Source organism: Pomacea canaliculata, linkage group LG5 (assembly GCF_003073045.1).
Source record: "Pomacea canaliculata isolate SZHN2017 linkage group LG5, ASM307304v1, whole genome shotgun sequence".
Taxonomy (NCBI): domain Eukaryota; kingdom Metazoa; phylum Mollusca; class Gastropoda; order Architaenioglossa; family Ampullariidae; genus Pomacea; species Pomacea canaliculata.
In genome coordinates this window covers 34159513-34181158 of record NC_037594.1, presented here as the reverse complement: position 1 = coordinate 34181158, position 21646 = coordinate 34159513, and the positions used below count along the sequence as shown (strand labels likewise).

Genomic DNA, 21646 nt, shown 5'->3' with positions numbered 1-21646 from the left:
GATGACTGATGTGAAGGAGTGGACCTTTTAAAGAAGAAAGGCAGATGCAGGGTGACTCAAGGAGTTTTGTCTTCATGATCGACTCTAGGACCCTCCCATCCTGTTTTTTAAAGTCCAGTCGCTTTACAACAAGACGGACGAGCTCCAGGCGTGGATTTGCGATTTTATAAAGATACTTGTTTGCTGGCATTTTCTGTAAACTATCCGAATAAAAGGGACCTTTAATTAGAAACCGCCTGCTTCTATGTCCCATTCAGATCAGGTGGATCTGCCTTAATCACCGGTAAAGCAGGTGGTGGAGGCTTCTGCTTCTGACAGAAAACAGTGCAGCATAATACGGGAACTGTTCGAGAAAGGACGTGTTCTCGCGATCCTCAACTCCTCCCAATTTCTTCACAATTACCCCCATTGGACATACCTCCATAAATGTCCACAGCTGTGTTTCATACTTGTTTGAAATTAATCTCTGGGATAAATATCGTCGTATCTGATGTTATTTTACAATGCTATGCCTTGTTTCCTGGCATAAGCAGTTTGTTCCAGAACACGGAACAGGATGTGCGTATGGTCATTTCTGACAACTGCTAATCAGGCGAAACCCGGCTTTCTCTCTCTCTTAATCTCTCTCTCACTCTCACTCACACACACACAAACACGATAATGTGCGAGAATCAAGAGATCCTAACACAATAATAAAGAGACCTGTAGTTTTTTTCCTAGCAGCCTAACATGAATGAGATACTGATGTCTAGCATCACCTTGAAGCAAATTTTTAGGCAGTTATTTTTAAAGCAGACGACTCGTTTATATTAGTTTCCGTGTTTAAATAAAACCGTGTTACAGGGACCAGCTTTGTCGAACTCGTGTCGAACGCGTGTCGAACTCCAGTGAGTATATTACATCACAAAATAGTGTCAAAGCTGTATGTCTATCATTTATGTTATTCTCTCTCTCTCCACATTTATCCAAAGACTGCTCCGTTTATCATTGTCATCAATTAATATTTTAATTCTGTAAACCACAAAAAAGAATCGGCTTTGTTAGATTCAATGTAAACAATATATTTTTCATAATAAATAGTCGATGCACACAGCTGCCTTTGATACTTTCAGCCAAAGAGTTTGAACAGTAAAGACTTGTTACTGGTAAAGATAATATCATCAAAGGGTAACACAAAAGCGTGTCGATTTATAAATATTGTCATGTAAACAAACGTCTGTAAACAAAATTGTAGAGTAGCAGATGTGCTCATGAATTATTTTCCACTGTTAATATACAACGATATTGCCAACTGTTAAATTATAATTATGTACACTCGTGTATTTAATGATATGTAACACACATATATATGTAGGCTTTGTAAAGTTAAAGCATTATTCTTTTATGAAAGAATTAAGTTACAACCATCAATAATTCATCAGTTCAAGCTGTGTTTGTGCTCTTGATTTGTTCGCATGTTCACGATGTGAGAGAAGATAACCCTGTCCAACCGTTTCAAGCCATCACCAGTTTCAAACCAAGCAGGAAAGATTCTTGTAGCAATGAAATACCGATGCTCTGACTTGATGCTTGGTTTTCAACCGACATCCAGGAACTGGCTTCTGAGTTGGTTGAAGCAAATATGAAAGTTGCAACATATGGACGTATTATTTTCTTTGTTACTGTAGTGTAAGAGGTCACGACAGATAGGTCACGACCCTGTCGGCAATGAAGGCGGAGCAGATGGGGCAAAGAGAGACCTTCTGAGAGCACTGCCAGCAGGTAATGAGGTGACCGCAAGGAACAAAAGTCACCCTCACCTCAGCCTCGGCGCACACTTTGCATGTAACCTTGTCGTTGGTCAGTCGCCCCACACCCACACCCGGGAGAGCTGAGGGCGCCAGTGGGGTCCTTTCCTCCCTCCTCAGTGTCGTCTTTTCGCTAGATGGCGTTTGCGTCGTCGAAGCTGGTCCTTGACTGGTGCCCGGATGCAACTGCGGCTCGCGTACCTCTGATGGCGAGGAGTTCTCGTCGCCCTCCGTCATCTGAAGAACGAGGCTGCACAGGGTGTTCACATTAAGCTCCAGTGGGTACTGTGAGACAAGGTCTATGACCACATCAGCAGGGAAGCCCATCTGAAGAAGACAGTCTGCCGCCCATGATTTCCTCCTGTTGATGCTTAATTCAGAACTCGGCGTTGACTCTGTGGTCAGTCGTTCAGTTCCTGTTTGTCTGTGGAAAAAAAAAGGATTCTGTCAAAAATATTGTACAACAATACAAAGCTTGACAACTATGATTTCAATCTAGTATATTAAATGTTTTCTGATAATTGTTGACCAACAGTTAAAGAAATGACGGTCACTGTTCCTAAAATCTGGTTTGGCCTACTGGTTGCAACGGACATTTGACAGACTACGACTACTTCTGCCCATAAAAGGACCGTAGTGACTTCTTTTGGTGATCTGTGTTCAGTTACGGAAAGCATGATGAATAATTCCCAGCTCGATGCGTAAATAACTAAATGACTATCATGTCCGGAAGAGGCGAGAAAGAAATTTTTATGGGAAAAATTCAGGTTTGGTTGGTCATCGAGAAAAGGCGCGCCAGCATGGCTTCTGCGTTTGATTACATTGCAACTGTTTTAAACTGAGCATTGTTCATTCGCAAAAGGAAGCAGACACAGCAGGATGTCTTCCTCAAGTACATGCACACTAATAGAAAATCTCTTATCTGTGAATATACCCATCCTAAGCACACTGCTAGGATTCGAACCGGACGCACTTCCTAAAGTGATTTCTTTCCGTTCGGCAACGAACTTCGCATTTGAAACAGTTATCTCATGACATCACGTGGGATAGCCATAGCATGCGTGTCATTAACTTCATTATTGTATACAATCCCATAATGGATTCCTATTTTCGTCCGCATGGCGCTGAGTTGTTTTCTTACTCGACTTTTCACTCTTCATCGACAAAACCCAGCAAAAATGCCCGCCACAACATTTATTTCCCTCTCAACGAGGGTTTCGTGTTGGGCGTCAGCTGGCTCAATGTCGCAGGATGTATTTATAACATTTAATCTGCTCTGATGATGGTTTCCTGTGTTCTAATCATATCTGACAGCAGTCATTGTTCCGTGCACAGTCCCGACATATTTTGCTCATGATGGTAAACAGCTCAGGAAATTATTTTTATAGCTTTCTCCATTGAAATGATGCAATGTGAATAGAATAATTTTACGCATATAACAACATCAGTGTATAAATAGACGCATTTTCTAGAACAATAAAACTGTGTTTACCAGCAGGAAGCGTGTTCAGTATGAGTGTTTGTATTATTAAGCACTATTTACCTTTGTAAGTTTAGTCCAGTAAATAATGAGTTCCTTTGACACTTTTCTTTTCATTCTGAACTCTAATTTCATTAATGTTTACATCCATCTTACAGCCAACCAGTGAACCGATCCACGCGATATTAGTCTGTCAAAACCAAATGCAAAACAAGAAAACAAAACAAAACATACGATGTTAGCCTGTCAAAACAAAGGCAAAACAAGAAAACAAAACATACGATGTTTGTCAAAACAAAACCAAAACACGAAAACAAAACAAAACACGATAATAGCCTGTCAAAAGAAAAGCAAAACACGAAAATAAAACAAAACACACGATATTAGTCTGTCAAAGCTAAACCAAAACAAGAAAACAAAACACACAATAGTAACCTGTCAAAACAAAAGCAAACCAAGTCACACACAACATAAAAGGTAAACAAAGCATTGCTGTCTCCTTACCTTGTTGTCTCAGTCCCATGAGCAGCTCTGACGATGTCGTCATGACACCTGTCCCCCAGCACGCGCCTGACAAAGCGACAGTGAGGTGACAGGCGCGCGTGCTCGACGAGCGCGTCATCCGAGGGTCGCCAGCGATGCAGCCGCTCGCCGCACCAGAAGCACTTGACCGAGTCGACCGACTGATCGTCGGAGGGCGAGTGGTACAGCCCGGCTCTGGCCAGCTCCCTGGGCGTGGGTCGCAGTAGAGGCCACCGTGTGAACGTGTTCAGACGAGCCTGGAAGGCAGCCATGCTTGGACAGTGAGCAGTCTTGACAATATCACTCCACACGCGGCTAACACTTGCTCTGTGTGGCACTTCGTTGGCTGGACACCGATAACCACTGTTCTCAGGATGACGATGAATGTCTGGGCTTATTAATGTTGTGGCAGTCCGGTCCAGGTGAAACGTGTCTCGTGGCTGCGTGGTGCCGGTCTTTGTGACATGTAAATCCTCACCTCGGGCTGTTGTATACTCGTTGTCTATCGGTATGTTATTTACATGCTCTCCTTTGATCAAGGGGCAGAAATGTCGAGCCCTAAACCAGTGCACAAAGTAAACATCCTGATGTTCCTTCCATCCCCCCACACACAGTCCACAGAAGACACACTGCACCTGGTCGTCCACGTTGAGGTAGAAGAAGCCATGTTTCGCCAGGTCCCTGGGATCTGCATGGGCCCACACAGGCCAGTGCCGGAAGGAGTCGAGTCTCGTCTGCTCGCGGTGTAGTTCACAGGGGGCATCAACACAAACATCATCCCTCTCCTCACCTCCCAAGCCGTCGCCGAAAGAATCTTCGACAACATCGTCGCTCATGCTGTAGATGTGCGCAGGCATATCCTGCATTATCGTCTTCAATCTTTTTGAAACAGTCATTGATTCGCTTTTCTTTGGTCTTCTACTATCGGTTTGTTTGTGATCAAATGCTTCGACTCAGCGACGACGGCTTTTATAACCCGACGCAAGCTCGAGAAGCTGGTTATTAATAGCGCAGTGGGGAAACCCCATAAGGTCCCCGCCGAGCTAAAAATAGATTGCTTCGCGGAATGCCTTTACTTTCGATACGTTTTTGTCTACTGGCGTTTACTTGAACCTTCTAGCGGTCGTTCGCGGCACAGACTGTCAGAGTGCGCTTAACTGTAACGAAACTACCAGGTCACATCGAAAACAAAATTGATGTATAGTACATAGAAAAGTTTGTTTACTCTTAGCTAGCACTTCCCTCACTTCAGCACATAACGGCGCAGGATGTTGGTCCCCCGTAAGATGCTGTGGAATTTTGGGAGCTTGCTTCGGCTTGATGAAGTTGTTGTTAGCAACATGGAGAATACCTTGTCTAAAAATCCGTGTTCGGAAGTTGCTGGGGGAAAATTAATAAAAAAAATGATGGGGAATAATTGTCTAGCATATTATTGAAATTGTGGGTTTGCATTATTGTGTTGTATGCCGTTGTTATAGATATTATTTCAATAACACTATTCACTGTGTAAAGCGAGAAAAGACATCACTGAGATCCTTCGATGTACTAGCCTGTTACTGCTGCTGGTAGCAGTTTAACATTTTGATTTTGCGATTGCTGTTGTTCTTATTATTTTATTATGATTATTATTATTAGTTTCAAATCATAAGGGTAAGATCAGTTCCCATGTGGACACAGACACAAAGACATCACTATGTCATGTTCCTACCAATATTAACTGTGCATATGTGTTTGTATGTGTGGCTGATTGTGTTGCACTTCTCCTCGCTGCCTCTGACATCTTGTAAAGAGCATTGAGCTCACTTCTGTGTGGAGAAGCATGTCATACGAATACTGTTATTATTATAAATAACTGCAGCATAAATTTTCGGGTGGACTATCCTTTCTTTTTTTTAAATTAGTCAGCATTTCCTTATAAGGTCACCATACACACGAGAGGTCGCCAGGCAGTTTTAAAAAGCAATTTCCTCTTCATTTCGTGGTCCCGTTAACGTGGGCGAGGGTTTAATAATTACTCCTGGTTATCACGGCCTGATAACTTCCTGCACATTCCCCAAGGCTTCAGACAGAGTGCAAAGCTTCCATGGGTTGTAGGGACAGCGAGTTGGTGCAGAATGTAAGATGACTGCGGAAGTAAGCAGCAAGTTGTAATCTCTCAGACCACATACTTCTTAACTTCTCCAATTACTTGGACGAGAATTAGGGACACCCACTCATTAGTGCCTGCCACTGACTACCAGTTCCCACCCGTATTGAAGTATAGATAGTTTTCATTTCCTCTCTGCTTCCTGCCAGACTATTTCTACGAGCCACTGCTTCTCTCCTCTACCAGGCCTGACGAGAGGGGGGGACAGGAGGGTCTGGTGTACCCGGGCCCGCGGCTGTCAAGGGGGCCCGGCCTTGGTCAGTGGATTTTTTTTTTCTTCTTCTCCTTTTCTTTTTCTTTTAAAGAAAGGTCTAAGGACAGAACACCCAAGCATTACACATGCAGAAGTTGAGTTTCAAGTCTGTAGAATTGTAAACATACATTATATACTGGGAAAATAATTTACGGTTACAAGTACAAGGGGCCCGGAGAGGTCTGTCCCGGGGTCCGGGCTGGCTCTCGGCGGCCCTGTCCTCTACAGCATTCTTCCAGAGTCTGCAATCAAAGCCATTATTATGACCAGACCACACTTGCACATTGCACACATTTCTTCCCTGAATAGTTTTGGCGAATGTAACTGGAGTGTGAATAACTGACTGCGAGTTTTACCCTACATCTCTGTGTGCTCGACTGGCTTTATTTCTTTTCTATTCTCAGGTGCTTGTGTGAACTACTTTTCTCTAACTTTCCAACATCCTGTGGTGTGTTTCTTTATTCCTTTCACTGTTCTACTATTGAATGGCAGTGAGTACACCTGCAATAAGGGTGATTTTAGGTGTTATTATTGCACTGGTAACTCTGGCTGGACTTCGTAGAATGTCTCCAATTTAATTGTCACCTTGGGCTGTGATTAGAAAACGTCCCCAAACTACCCAGCCCACCCAGCAAATGGATACCCGGTTTAATAGGTAAGGTAACAAGTAGCACAATGAGAGGCGGGTTCCGCTCTCCACATCTAGACTCGGCTAACTTTGGGTAGACAGTCGGCTAAGAACCCTTTACCTATGTTTTCTTCTTCTAAATTAGTATTTACTGTTGAAATTAGTGAATATCGTTGCCCCGGCAAAATCTGGCATTAGAGGAAGGTTTGCACACTCCCACGTATGCATCATCAGATGAGGTCATCATGCACGCGCATGCGCATTGCTACACACGGCGACCTTACAGCGCGCTCTTGTCATCACCTTGCAGTACGATCAATCATCTGCCACCACTGCTCGCGGTGTTTTCTGGGTAGTCACTGCTCGTGATCATGCGATAAGCCTCCAGAAAGCATACATGTACATAACTCCTCCTCCTTTTCTTTCTTTCGCAGAAGTTCAGACTATTTTTTTCTTCATTGGTCAAAGTCATGTGGAAAATTAAGTATTTAGTCTGAGAGTTCCTGTTAACGGAAGTTACACTTTTCGTTTGAAATCCATCTGTTTCGCTCGCGCGGCAAACAAATTGCTGACACATAGAACAAAGAAGATCACTGGCAGGATGCGGAACAACAGCAACGCTTGGAAAGTGTGTACTATCGTTCTATATCCTCCATCCAGGACCGTTTTTTTTTTATTCAGCTTGTTCCACCATTGTCAGTTAGTACACATAATGATGCACCCGTTTGACATAGTCCTTCCTAGTGCAACATAACTGGTACTTTACCCATTGAACACTGACCAGTCAGAAGGATTTTAACGAGGACAGTTTCGCTCAGTTCATCCGGATGGACCGCATGACAATGGCAGTGAAGTGTTTCTTAATAACGGTCACGCTTGACAGAATATTTTCAGATTATCGACATACATGCACACACATGTGTAATGGAGATTGTGCAAGTGTGGCTGCTCAATGTTGACTGATTTCCCATTGCACATCACTCGGTTGGGATTCTTGTCAGCTGAACAGCAGATAATTTCTGCAAAATCTTTTGTACAAATCAAAAGTAAGCGGAACAAAATATGGCAAAACAGTTTGGAAGGGTGGTCCATGCGTATACGATGGGTAAATGCGTATTTCAACTTCTGTTTACTTGTATACAGGCTTGTCCACGTGTATACAACGGCTAAATGTGTAATAAACTTCTGTTTCTGTACATGGAGGCTTGCCATGTTAGTCCTATTATCAACAGGATGGACTGACCTGTACTGCGTTCTTTATCTGAATTAAAGCTCATGAGGAGAAAGTACCTCTTGATCCCACGGTGGAGACCTGGTTTCTTTTTCTTTTCTAATTTCGAGAACAGTTAGTGCTTGTCCAAGTAACAGGACAAGCGTGAAGTGATTTGGAGGGGTCGCCAGGTCAGCATTTTCTAAGAAACTGCTGACGTCTGCCTCGCCTTCCCCTCCCTCTGTCATTCAGCGGAACGAAGACAAGTCAACAACTGCATCTCGATGAAACCAGTACGAGTCATTATAAATGTACCCACGGTGGGTATGAATGAACTTGTCTTCACTGGATTTGATACTCCAAGCTTTACCTGTAGAAGAGGCTTTATTTTCTTTTACATTCTTTATTTTGGGTTAGTGTTGAAATTTTAGACAGGTCTAAAGCGAAGAGGGAGAGAGAATTTGTGTAAGTGTGCGCAGAAGATTAAAAAGGAAGAGGAAAACGTACTTGTTGGTGTTGTACTTCACTCAACGAGTGATTTGACAGTGAAATGGATTGGGATGTTAGATATCTGGGAGAGGGTCCCTTTTCAGTCAGATTTTACGAGGTAGTTACTTGTGCCAAAGCTCCCTCTTATCCCTTGCGGGGCCTGAGGCATAGGGAATAATTTGGAGCCTAGTCACCATAATATGAAATTAATATTAATATTATTAATAAAAAGTGTGGGGCTCTAGGCTGCCTGCCCCCTAAGCAAGGTCCTGGCTGTGCCAAAGAACGCGGTCCGGTGGCGCAAAAGTTAGCGCCTGTCACCAATACAGTGAAGATTAAATGTCCTGGGTTCAATTCTCGTCTCGGGCACGCTGTTTTTCTCCTTCTGGCGTCTGTTTACAGTGCTGGCTCCTTTACCGTGATATAGGCTTAGTTGCTGCCTCTGAGTAAAACTTCATTTCCCTACTTCCCCTGTGCCGAAGCCCTTTTTGCAGCAGGGAGAGTATATACCAGCTCCACTGTTTCTAAATTCCAGACTGCCATTCACTATATCATCCGTAGCATGTAATTGATGTCTTCACTTACTCGTTTATTTATTTATCCTCAGAAGAAATAGGTAAGAGAAGGTGATTACCAACATATTTACGAAGTTTACCCAAAGCCATAAAAACTCAAAATCGTGGGGAGTCAGAAAATATTGCAGTAGATTATTTGGTGTCAATATGCTTCCCAATAAACAGTTATTTTTCCTAGATCCGCGTTAGAAAAAAAGGAACCAATAAAATTAATTCCAACAAAATGATTTTTGCAGGAAGGGAACCAGGAGCCGTCGTTTGAGTTTGCGGATGTTGCCGACGCCAATCGACATTCCGGCGCCTCCAACAGCAACACTGTGTTGACCCGGGAACTCGCATTCCCCTGTGACGTCACTCACAAGGAAGGGAATTCCCTCCGGCCTCGTGTACCTCGGCACGCACTAGCACGCCACTCCCTCTGCCCACGTGACTTCAGGGTTGCAGTTAGGGTTACAATTGAAAGAGGTTACAGGGCTCGAGTTTGTTTTTAATATTTCAGCACAGTATCATTAGTCACATGTTTGATTCTCACAGCTCCATTGAGGATCGTTCAGTTCTCGTTTCAGGGCCCACGCATTTTTCTGGATGTTCCACCTTGTCCAAGGGATGACCGTCGATCGAGTACGTCCCCCTAACCCCCGATTTCCGATCCTTTTCATCGCCCCGTCCTCGTAGCAAACAGGTGGAACCACCAAAGAGCCAGTCCGAAGGTTTTTCAGTTTCCACTTGCAAGGAGACTTTCCAGGATCGTGCTAAAAGTAGGACATTGGGAATCCATGGGGGGGGGGGGGAGGGATCGAGGTAGCAGGTGTTGTAGCGTAGTAGGGAAATCCTATTCTAATTTTAGCATCAGGGACAGGTTAGGCCTGTTGACTGATAATGGCGACGCCATCAAGGGCAACTCGGACAGGTAGCGCTATCAGGAAGGCGCGCGATAGGCTTACCTGGACTGCAGCATAGGTGTTTCTCAATGGCACGTATTTCCGTGTAATCGAAACCTCAGCTGAACGATAGATGGCGCAACCTAACTTTACAATCAAGGGTGTAGGTGAAATGCACCACTACAGAAATAACAATTAGTTATCAGAGTACTCGTCATGCGGGAATCAGCTGATAACTTTGGACAAGATAGATGTTTCAGGAAATTTACATTTTCTTTTCCCTCCCTGTACGCGCCCGTGCACCAACAGACCTTCGACAACAATAGAGAAAGACTTGTCCTCGTCAAATGCACATGCACTATCTTCCTTAGTTTGTTCTTTTGAAGCAATATCTACGACCTTTGATCTCATTATATTTCAGTTCTCTAAGGCATTTACAATCATCACTTCACGCTTCTTGTATGGAGACCACTCAAATTTGAGTGTTTGACGATAATATGAATACAAATATGAATATTTGATTGAATACGAAAGCACTTACACACAACAAAACTTTGATGATATATTATCAGATTACCACCAAAAGAGTAAAGTTATAAATTTGCAATTTTTTTTTTACTGAGAATTCTCTTATAACAAAATGTAGGCAGCTTCCTCAGTGTTATCGCTGCTAGATGATAACAGCAAAAAAAAATAAATAATAAATAAAAATAAATAAATAAAAGAAAAATGATTGATAGTATATATATAAAGCACAAAGGAGAGCAGGAAATTATTTGTGTATCCTCTAAATATCGAGAACGTTGCACAAAAATTCTCATCAGTGTCATTACATTCAGAACATATGAAACTTTTTGGTTTCTGTGTGTTAAAATGGATGGTGAAATCAGAAATAGCCAACCAGTCAACTAAAAGAGACATACATAGAGAGAAAGGTAGAGATGGAAGGGGAGACGAGATAGAGCGATAGACAGAGAGGAGGTGGAAAGAGATATCAGTTGGACACGCAGGATAGTCACAGACACGTACTGAGGTAAGAGATTTGATTTTTGAAATATGTATACGGCTTAACCAGAGAACAGTAGTTTCTAAACTCTAGCAAGTTAAAGGCCTAAAAGGCTTATCAGGTTGAGATGAAACTATTTCCATTGGATTAATGCACATTCACTAAGGCGCCTCTACGACTGTGTCGTGGTTTGAATCCCGGATATGACACCTGTGTTGATCCCAGCCTAATGTGTGTGGTCGTGGAGAATAAAGTATATGTGGATATTAATGCGCTTTTGGGATTGAGGAGGAGACAGAGATAAATGTACAGAAAAATAAAAAGTAAGTATATCTGAGGAACACCAGTCAAATCTGAGGAAACGCCAAGTAAATCCGAGGAAGACGTGTGTCGCTCGCCGCAGTTTGCTGCATTTCCTCCTCGCCAAAGCCGCTAATTACTGGCTGTGTCCTCACCTAGTTTCACCTGAACTCCCGACAGTCTGGTTCATCAGGTGTAGTATCTCTTCCTAACTTAGCCTAGCGAGAAATGATCACGAATCTTAAAAACTATTTTATGTTGTCACGTTCTTCGTCTTCTTATGAGGAATGTTGAATTTTTTATTCTTACCCGAGCTGGCAAAACAAAATTGAACAGCGCAGTGGAACATTGAATGGTCCACAAAGCGTATTTTATTGTGCAAACTATGTTAACCGTTCACAGCATCTACTGACTCTGTGACACTAAAACTATATTTTAAACATCTAAACGGCTTACTTCATCAATAAGGTCCTTCATCTGCAGCTTGTTATTTTGTCTCACACTCAAAAACTCGCATTTACTAAAAAAAAAAAAAAAAAGAAAAAAAAAATTCTATTAGAAGAAGTAGGAAGGAAAACAAACTTGCTTGCTTATTATAATATGCAGGCCTGACGAGAGGAGGAAGGGGCAAGTTGAGAGTATGTGTACTCGGGGCCGCGGCTGTGCAGGGAGCCCAACCTTGGTCAGTGGATTATTTTCCTTCTTCTTTTCTTTTTCTTTTAAAGAAATGTCTTAATTTTTAGTCTATATTACTTTACTGGTTGAAATGTAGATATTGAGAATCGAATTGTAAGCAAATCATTATATGCTGGAAAATTACAATTACAATTATTTGGGTCCGGAGAGGTCGTCTGCCCCGGGGCCTGTGTTGGGTCCATGTGGCTTAAATAAATACTTAGATCAGGCAGCACGATGTTATTCCCGACCCACTGAGCTTTGAAGATAAATAACAGTCATACTTTCATTACCGCTTTCTGTGATTTGCCTCCCAGTCTGATGAGTCAGCTTAGAGGCTGACTGACGATGGGGTTCAACCTTGGCAGGACCTCTCTAAGTGCAGTAACTCTGACGCACTACAAACACTGGTTTGTGCAGTTGTCTCCCTTCGTATGACTAACGCCGTGTGGTGACTAGACATCAGCAACAGGGCAATAACCGTCTGCACACGTGACTAAAACAATTTGTTTATTTTTGGCAAGGTAAACAGAGAGAGGGGTAATAAATAATATTATGAATTTAAGTGTAATTATAAATACATTATGAGTCAGATGATGATCATTTCAAGGGGCATGATTACAGCAAATGTGTTCGTGTTTAACCAGTGTTTGCATCTAAGTACATAAATACACACACAGATATAGTCGCTACATCAGTTCAACAGACACAAAGAATGTCATCTCTCTGTCTCTCTCTTTGTCTCTGTCTCTCTTTCTACCGCATAATCTGTGCTTGGCTTTCATACTTTGGCTTTCACTTGCTAGCACCATTACTTTCTTGTCTTGGCTTGAGTATCAGCAGCAAGACAAGATGCATGCTGGGGACACTTCGTGACCGTACTCCAAAGGTTTTGGCTTAACATGTCCCTTGGTTATGCTGTATTACAAGGCTTAAAAATGGGAAACAGCTTTGTTTCCAAAGGGCTTAGAAACCTTGTCACACACACGACGCCCGAAGCCCATCCTAAGAATAAAGAATGGGAAAAACTAAGTCGGTCGTTTGTTGTAGATGACTTGAGCTCTGCCAGATGTGTTTTGAAAAAAACTCGGCAGGAAAATAAATCGCACAACAATGTAATGTTAAAGTGTATAAAACTGTAAAAATCTGTAGAATAAACGTTTTGAATCCTTCACTTTTTTTTCAGAGAACTTCAGTAATCATTGTTTTCATAATTAAAAATCAAATCAGTACAGAAAGGATGGGGTGGGAGATATAAAGGAGAGGTGCAGAATCTTACAAGGCCAAAGAACAACTTGATTGCTGCGAGTTCCTGGTACAAAGTCATTGGTTTTATGTTCCCTGTACGAGTCTAAATTTCAAATAACTTTCTCTTAAAATTCACTGTGATGAAAGTTTTGTTGGTGTAATAACAGTTGTAATTGAGTAGTCGTGGAGATGAAAGTGTTTCGGTGTAATAACAGCTTTAATTGAGTAGTCACGCAGGAGGACACTAATTGTCCAATCAGCCACACACCACTCTGTTGGCTGCCGAGGGTGGTCTCCCACGAGGCAGGGGTTGAAGAGAAGTTGAGCCCTGCACCTATTTTCCGGCGACAGAGGACATTTCTTTCAGCTCCATCACCGCAGTCAGCATCTCCTGGGAGCAGCCGGAGGGCTGGAGGGCAGACAGCGCTAATGAAATTGTCCCATTGTTTTCACATTTCCAGACAGAGGCTCACCTTTCCAGTGAAGGCATCATGCTTCTCGCCCAATCGGTTTAAGCTGACTTAGATCGACTTTTGAGAGCTTTCATTTTAAAGTAAATGAACTATGGTCTTTTTTAACAGACGATTTTCAAACCAGGGTAAAAGATTTTGTGTGAGAGGGTTTGAGCTGACACCAGCATAAGAAGTAATTCTCTGACATTAATTATCATGCCGATCTGCTCAAGCTGAATAATATTATTATCCAGCTACAAAAAAAAACTTTTCTGCATTGCCACATCAATTTATTTTAAGTGCCTTAAGTTTTTCTGGAACAGTTTTCTCGTTTTTGTTTTGTTTCTGTTCATATATGGTTGGTCAATTGTTCTTCCATTCTTTCGATTGTTCCGTCTCTTTATTCATCCATTTCTTTCACTACATGCTCTCTCTCTCTCACTGAAATTTATTTGCCCTGGCATACAGCAACAATTCATCCCACGTCTAAATTATCTGTTACAAAGGTTAAAAGCATTCGAGACCCTGGTGGTTGGTTATTTGCGAACAATGACTAAACAGAAATACGTCTTGATATTTTTTCGATGATTAGTTCATTCACACACATTTCACATGTAGTAATAATGACAATGACCAACTTTATTAATCTCAATGGGGAATTCAAACATGGGAAATGTGCTCGGTTGCTATCTCTTTAAAAAAATCTACTTACAAAATAAGTTAAAGAGTTTTAAAAAATATGAACAAATGACACAATCTAAATAAAAATGAAAACTGTAGACCTGATGAAACGTTGATGGTTGGCCTCTATGTGGAAACCAAGCCCTCGTTGAAGGTAGCGTCCAGCGTCCTTCTGAACTCGCAGACCACGTGACCACGTGCTAATGGACGTTGTTGCGGAGCCTGGCGCCGCTCTTTGCTGGAATGAACCCGCCACGACCCAGAGGCGGCTGCAATGCAATTGCCAGCTCTTGGGAAACCCTTCAGCTGCTGGCCATGTAAGCTCCGGGGCGAGGAAGGGGGAGGGCAATGCCGGTGGGATTAGAAAGACTGGCGTAAATTACAGAAGTGATTTTGTCTCACCCTTCTCCTGGCGACACCTTTCCTTGGCAGACCACCGCGACTCGCGTCCCTGCGGACATCCCAGTCCGTGACTGTGGACTGTACTCTATCACTCACTCATTCCCTCACATGAAATAGCTCATTACCTTCAGAGACTGAGCCGGCCTCTCGGGCATATCTGTGTGTGGATGTAGCGACAAGAACATTCGTCCTACCCTTTCCCCAGCAGGACAGACTCCATCATAAGTTTGAAAACCGAACTGGTAGAAGAAACTCAACTGTGAACTATGCAGCATAATAAGCAAGAGCTACCCTATGGTAGGTGTTAAACTACAGCTCTATAGTCCCGTAGTGCTGTTTCTATAACTTCGTCCCCTCACCTTTTCAGGTCGTTATGGAGTAAGTGTTAGAGACCTCAATTTTCTTGGGACAGATTTTTTTTCTTCACTGATTACTTTTCCTAACTCATAACTGGAACGATTGGAAGGTTGACTGCGTCACAGGGGTATCGAACCGACGCGCCTCCGAGTTTGAACGCCAGTGATTTAACTACTTGGCTATCCGCTTCTCTGCTACTTCCATACTTAGTTGCTATTACACTACAATATGTCTTGCATAGCTGCTGCTCTGATATGCTGCTCGACACATCTGCTACTCTGAAATCTGTTTAGCACAAATCATTTTACTCTGAGAGACTGATACTTCCAGCTGTATGAAGTGTGATATCTACATGACATCTATACCTGTGGACAGTACCTGCTATTTCATGGCTATCACACGGTGATCTACAGAATAGGTAACACTGCCTAGAGGGTAGTTGTGGATCGCAAGCAGAAGGGTGTTTTCGCAGAGTATGGAGGCTGGCAGATAATCTTTAGGTCCATGTCTTGCGTTTGTTTCATGGCTATCCTTTGTGGATGTCCATTCCATTATGGATCGCCGGTAAAGGTGTCTCCAGGTCAGCTAGAAACATTCAGAATACCTATAGCTACAGCCCCGGATGTCTTTCGCTGCTGGCTGGTCTGTCTGTGGGGCGGTTGGAATGGCAGACTTGTGGGATGTTTGTGAGACTGCTGGAACGACAGAGTCCCGTGAGGCGGCGCGACCTGTCGCAACAGTTAATCTCGTTTCTGTTTCCTCCGGTCAGCCACGTGACAAATGGACTTTTGAAATAGCAGCCTGAGAGACAGGGCGAGGAGGTGTTTGGCGGGGTCATGTGGGGGGTCACGGAGGAGGAGGACGTGATGCCGGGAGGAGCCAAGAAAGCACTGACAGCGCGAGAAGACCGCAGCCCAGGCGAGAGAGAGAGGGAGGGTGTGAGAGGCTGATGGTAGAAGAGAATTGTCAGCGGAGAGAGAAATACTCCTGTATGTCTCGTGTCTCTTGTAATCAAATCAATTAAAAGTTTGAAGCCGGAGATTAAGCCTCAAAACTACGCAAGACGCAAAACTTGAAAACTGTTGGATTTTTTTTCTTGCTGTCATTCTGTAAACTCGACTAATTGAAACTCGCGCACCTGCCTACCAATCAATCAACAAACCTACTAAACAACCAAAAACTGACCAGATAGCCCGCCAGTCAGACAGGATATAAACAAGCGAAGGAACAAACTTTTATTTTATTTCGATGAAAGCCAGAAGAAGGTTCGTAAAAAAGTGGACACGACGATGATAAGAGAAGAGGCCGGTGTGTGAACATCAGAACAAGTCTTGTTGTGTTGTTGTGTTCATGCTGCTGTGTGATGTGACTGAGTACAGATCATGACTCGTGTTGTGGGTAAAGCTCTACACCAATGTACATTCATTATAACGGAATCAATCTTAATTGTCTGTATGAGGTGCAACACATTGTCTCTCTGAGCAATGGTGGGATGTCTGGTGCCGATGGACTTCAGGAAGTGACGTCATCACAGTCTTGCTCTACATAAATGTGGACGTGTGTATCTCAGTGTTTTTTGTGCACGTTTGTGGGTGGGGATTCGGGGATTGAATCATGGCGGAAACAATGGCATTGCATAAAGATATTCTAACTCCTTCCGCTTATCGACCTCGATGCACCTTTTCCACAGACCTGCAATCAAGGAACGCAGGCCAAAGGTCACGCGTTCCGCTTTTCCTTACAGGCATGCGCCCTCGCGCTTCTGGAGATAAGCGCGCGCCCTCTGCAGTCGGCAGTTATCAGTTAGGAAGCTCTAAGGGCTGCGGCGTGTTGAAACAAACTTACACATCTTCATCACCATCCTCGTCATCATCCTCGTCACCATCCTCGTCATCATCCTCATTAGCCGCAATTTCGTTCTTTTGTGACTATACGCTTGTTTCGTGCATCCCCGTATTTCTCTAACAAACGCACTCACAAACCAGCATGCATACCCGGGTAACAGAGGGATAAACGGGTACACGAAATACGTGTGAAAGGGGATATATTGCCAGGCTGCAACTTTGACTCCAATTAACCCCGAGGTAGAGAGAAAGACACGAGGTAGTGTCCAGCTATGATGGACAACCGGTGATGGAGGTAGCGGGTACTTCTAATCATCGCTTGTTTTATCAGTGCCAGCCTCCTTGGAATGGCCACGGCCTTACCGATAGCCAGGCATGTGTTAAACTAATCGTAATAAATTATCTGAAGGTGATAAAGCAACAGAACTGACAGCTCAGACGACCCTGATTAGACCTCACCGACACATGATCAGCGAGGAAACAGGGTAGGGGGTAATCACTGTATACTGTTTGGTCCAGTTAATAGCTTTTAGAGCTCACATCTCACCCGTATAATTATGGATGACTTAATTAGCTTTGAAAATGAATTACTTGCAAAGGTGAAGAGATGAACAATATTTTAATATCTTTTGTATGAACGATCCTGGACTGTTCGAAACACTAATAAATAAATAAGAATGAGGAACGATTTCACTCTGCCTTTTGATGAAATCTCTGACATTCTCAAGCTATATCTTGATAGGTATGTTCATAACATGGCTTATTCACTCCTGTCTGCAAGTTCTTCATCTACCCCATCATGTCCGTTTTATTTGTTACATTTTTTCGGCGGTTTATCCAGGGGACACCGGAGCTGTGATGATCACAAACCATTACCTGGAGTCCATCGCCACCTCCAGGCTCGACCACTTCATCAGCAGCCAGCAAATGGCTTTAGGACCTGCTTGCATCCGCATGTTTGGAAGCAACACACAGAGGGAAGGGGCCGGAATAGTTGATTGTTCGCCGTAAGCATCTTTGCTCGGGCTTGTTCTGACTTTTTTTCTTGGGCTATTAGCTTTCGCAACTCTACTCGCAGCGGCGAGACATCAAAAGCCGCGCCGACACAAGCTTTATTATCTTTGGAAATTCCATCCTGTACCCTTCTGCGGTGCGACTTGCTTGGGGTCCAGGAGGCGGCGAAGGTTTGCATCTGGAGTGGAGAGAGGAGGGGATGCTGACGGCAAACACGCGACTGGCCCGCGAGCAGACCTGCGAGAATGAACGAGGGTCGAGCCCACAGCACGAAGCCAAACACCTGTCCCATGGCTCCCCTCGGCCCCGCTAAACATGTCTGCTATCCTGTCGGGCTTACACACTTGCAGGGAGACACGTCTAGCATACAAGTCACGGCTTTTCTCCTCTTCCCTTTTTGTCCTCCCACCCCACTTTTTTTTTTTCTTGTAAATATCCCACGTTCACGCCTTCCTCCCGCCGCTGCTTGGGACCAATCAGAGGCCAGTGCAAAATAAAAAGTTAGTTTGTCGGTTTTCCAGAATCTTCCGCTTCTTTTGGATGTTACAGGGATGGGTTTTTCGTACCTTAAGTTATTATGAATGAAAAAGTTCCACACACAAGAAAGATTTTATCATAAATAAAAACTGTCGATCTTGTAGGTGAGTAATTCACTGCTTCATAGTTCAGAGAAGTCGCAAGTTCTTTGTCGTTTTCTCTCCTACCTACCCTATTGTGAAGGGACAAGATGAAGAAAAGCTTAATATGTGTACGGGAACTTTACATAGTTTGCAATAAATTCCTGTCGTGTGATATTCTTGTTTTATTTACACCCTGATGACCCTGAATGGCAGGATACTTACTGTCCTATGTATACAAAACTGGACTACGGGTGGCTTTGAGAGTTTGTCGAAAACATTTCTAGGGCAGATGATTGCCTACATGGTATCTACAATAAAAACAATCAGCTCAAACCCTTTCTATCGGGGTGGGCAGGAGGAAGGGTGGAGGGTAGAAGGACTTTCTCTTTGCTTCGTCTAGCGAGGGGACACAATCTCGAAACAGCTCGTGCACCTGATGAAGTTGACCTTTCCGGGTCATTTGTCTCTCACACGTCGTGCGGCCAGGAATGCGGATCGAGCGACTGGTTGTGGACAGGTAGAGTGGTCAGACAGGTGTGATGGAGGGTGGCCTGTGAATGGGATTAACACCTGACGCTTCGGAGTACCAGTGCTTATGGGCAGTCAGTGGGTCTCATTCAGAGGAGTATGCGAAGGAATTTCATTCAGACTCGATCAGCCCACCCACACAGCGACATCCGCTTCTCTCTGTGTACATGCGCATGCGCGTGCTCCCATATGACACACAGAAAGAACAGCGTGCCCCTGATAAGGACTGAACCCAGGATATCCTGTTCTCTCTGTATTCCTGACACACGATTAACAGTTGCACTTAATAAGAAAATTGATGGTTTATTACTGGTTGGCTGTGTGCGCACCCACCCACAGAGAGAGATAAGCATAGTATAATATAAACATATCATAACATTAAAATGTAAACTGTTTTGCAGAAAAAGTTAACTACTTGTCATTCTTAAACACCCATAGACCACAATCAAAATCAGAAAGCGGCATAAGAGGTTTTACCACAAAACATATCAATACAACAGGACACTCTGAACTGTCGTCTTATAAGGCTATCCACTTGCTCTGTGGGTTTTCCCCCGAGTTGAGGAAGACTGAAGCAAAGTTTGAAGGTGTAGTAGATGACATCAGCTCGAACTTTTGAACCGAGCACAAAATGAGGATGTCATACCGGAAGGTAGTTCCGATGACTAGTATTTACACCACTGCTGACTCTCGTTACACTCGTCTTCAAAATAGGAAATGTTTTCATTTCTTTTAAATATCTTCTTCAAAATGCTGCATCATCCTCGCTTCCCTTGCACAAACCGCATCAGGCTCTGGTCCAGTTTTAAACTGCATAAAATGTGACACGTGTAAAAGACAAGAAAACAGGAAAAGTTACTTGTGGTTTTATGTACGATATAATGGGGAGGTTGTGATATAAACATCGTGTAAAAACTTTACAAACATTCACTTTTCGTGTCGTTTAAAGTGACTGTTAAGATGCTTAGTTTCGCTTGTTGTCGTGAATTGCTCGTGGGCTCATAAACCCACCTTCGTAGGTCGATACTGAAGGATTTTTGGCAAGTTTCAACAAAGTTTTTAAAAGACGATTACTTAGTAATGTCTGTCCAATATGTTTTCTTTATCTGTCCGATTAAAAATGCTCCATAAGGCAGAAAAAAATCCCGTACTGACAAGTTCATTCTGGCACGTCTACACTTAAATTGTCTCAGTTTTATTTTTATTATTATTTTATTTTGGACGAACATCTCTATGGTGCCAGTCGTTTCATAAAGGCGGTGCCCATCGCTTCTCCCTCCCTGTGATACCTTTGTTCCCCTACTAATAACATAGTCATTCAACGGCTGGGTCGATTGGACAAAGTATGATTCCCCACACGGGTATCGAACCTCGGACGATGGTGCTCTAACCTCTCAGCTGTTCGCTTCTCCCAACTCTGTTAGAGGTGTGCAAAAAAAAGAGACCCAAACCCAGTGTAGTGTTTATGTATGTGTGTGTGACAGAGAGAGAGAAATAGTGTGAGATAGATATACATAGTGCGGTTGTGTGTGTGTTTAGTCACTTGACCCTTTCCATAGTCTGTGGCTGGTGTTTACACCTTGAAGGGGTTTCGGGTGCTTTTCGTGCGTGCGTCTGTGTTCTAGTGGCAGATAGACGGAAGGACGCCTGGCAGGTCTTAAAAGTTCCTCCTGCCTTCATTTCTGGCGGTGGAAATGCGCTCTTGTGGAGTAAAGTGCCCTTTGTACAGCCCCCACCCCTCCAGCCAAACAGCTGATGAAAAGACAATTCGTGTTGATCTTATTTTCTTAACATTTTCATGACTTTTCCTGTAGAGGGCCCACACAGCAGGAAATGCCGCTAACATATTTCGAAAGTTCAAAAGTTATTCTCAGAAAGAGAGAAAAAAAGAAATATTAGACGAGCAGGTGGAAGAATTTTATGCGACATGAATAAAAAAATAAAGAAAAAATTCAACATTAATCAGAAACTTTGAGATAAGATTACTTCCTCGTGTAAAAATGTGTATGTGTAATCGAAAGCACGAACAGCACCCGAAACCCCTTCAAGGTATAATCAGCAATTTTTCAGCAAGACAATCCCGGTGAGAATAAACGCGATAATAGACGGTCGAAGTTGTTGTTTCGGGGTCATGAAGTACAAACAGAAACCACTTATAGTTTGTGTGTGTGTGAAGTTGCAAGCATAAAAGCTGTTTAAACCGAAAATTCACGACTCACGGATGAAACATTTATTTTTAAGCCCATGCATGACTTTCTAAGTTCTTTCTACTGTTGCTGAAAGCTAGCTCTCACCCTTCTCTCTCTCCTTTCCTTGCTAATGAGCAAGCACGGAAAACATTAGCAAAAAACTCTAATAAGAAAAATCTCAAACACGCAAACACACGCACAGACCACTGGCAGTCAGACAGCTTCTTATTCCAGATTTATCTGTATTAACAATGCATTAAAACCCAGCATGACTGTGATTTTTTTAATCCCTCGACCTCTGACCCATGCTCCCTGTATTTCACTCTCCGCCACAGCGCCTCGCCAAACTCTCGAACGTA

The 21646-nt window shown here is 43.2% G+C and overlaps 1 protein-coding gene across 1 annotated transcript; it reads right to left on the bottom strand.

The window, feature by feature from the left end:
- Nucleotides 1–980: 980 nt before the first annotated feature.
- Nucleotides 981–4749, bottom strand: LOC112565002 (putative inhibitor of apoptosis). The gene is made up of 2 exons (XM_025240208.1): nucleotides 3772–4749; nucleotides 981–2211 (listed from the first exon to the last, which is right to left on the bottom strand). Exons 1-2 carry the CDS (start codon nucleotides 4683–4685, stop codon nucleotides 1677–1679), a joined length of 1449 nt encoding a protein of 482 aa, XP_025095993.1. The 5' UTR covers nucleotides 4686–4749; the 3' UTR covers nucleotides 981–1676.
- Nucleotides 4750–21646: the final 16897 nt, after the last annotated feature.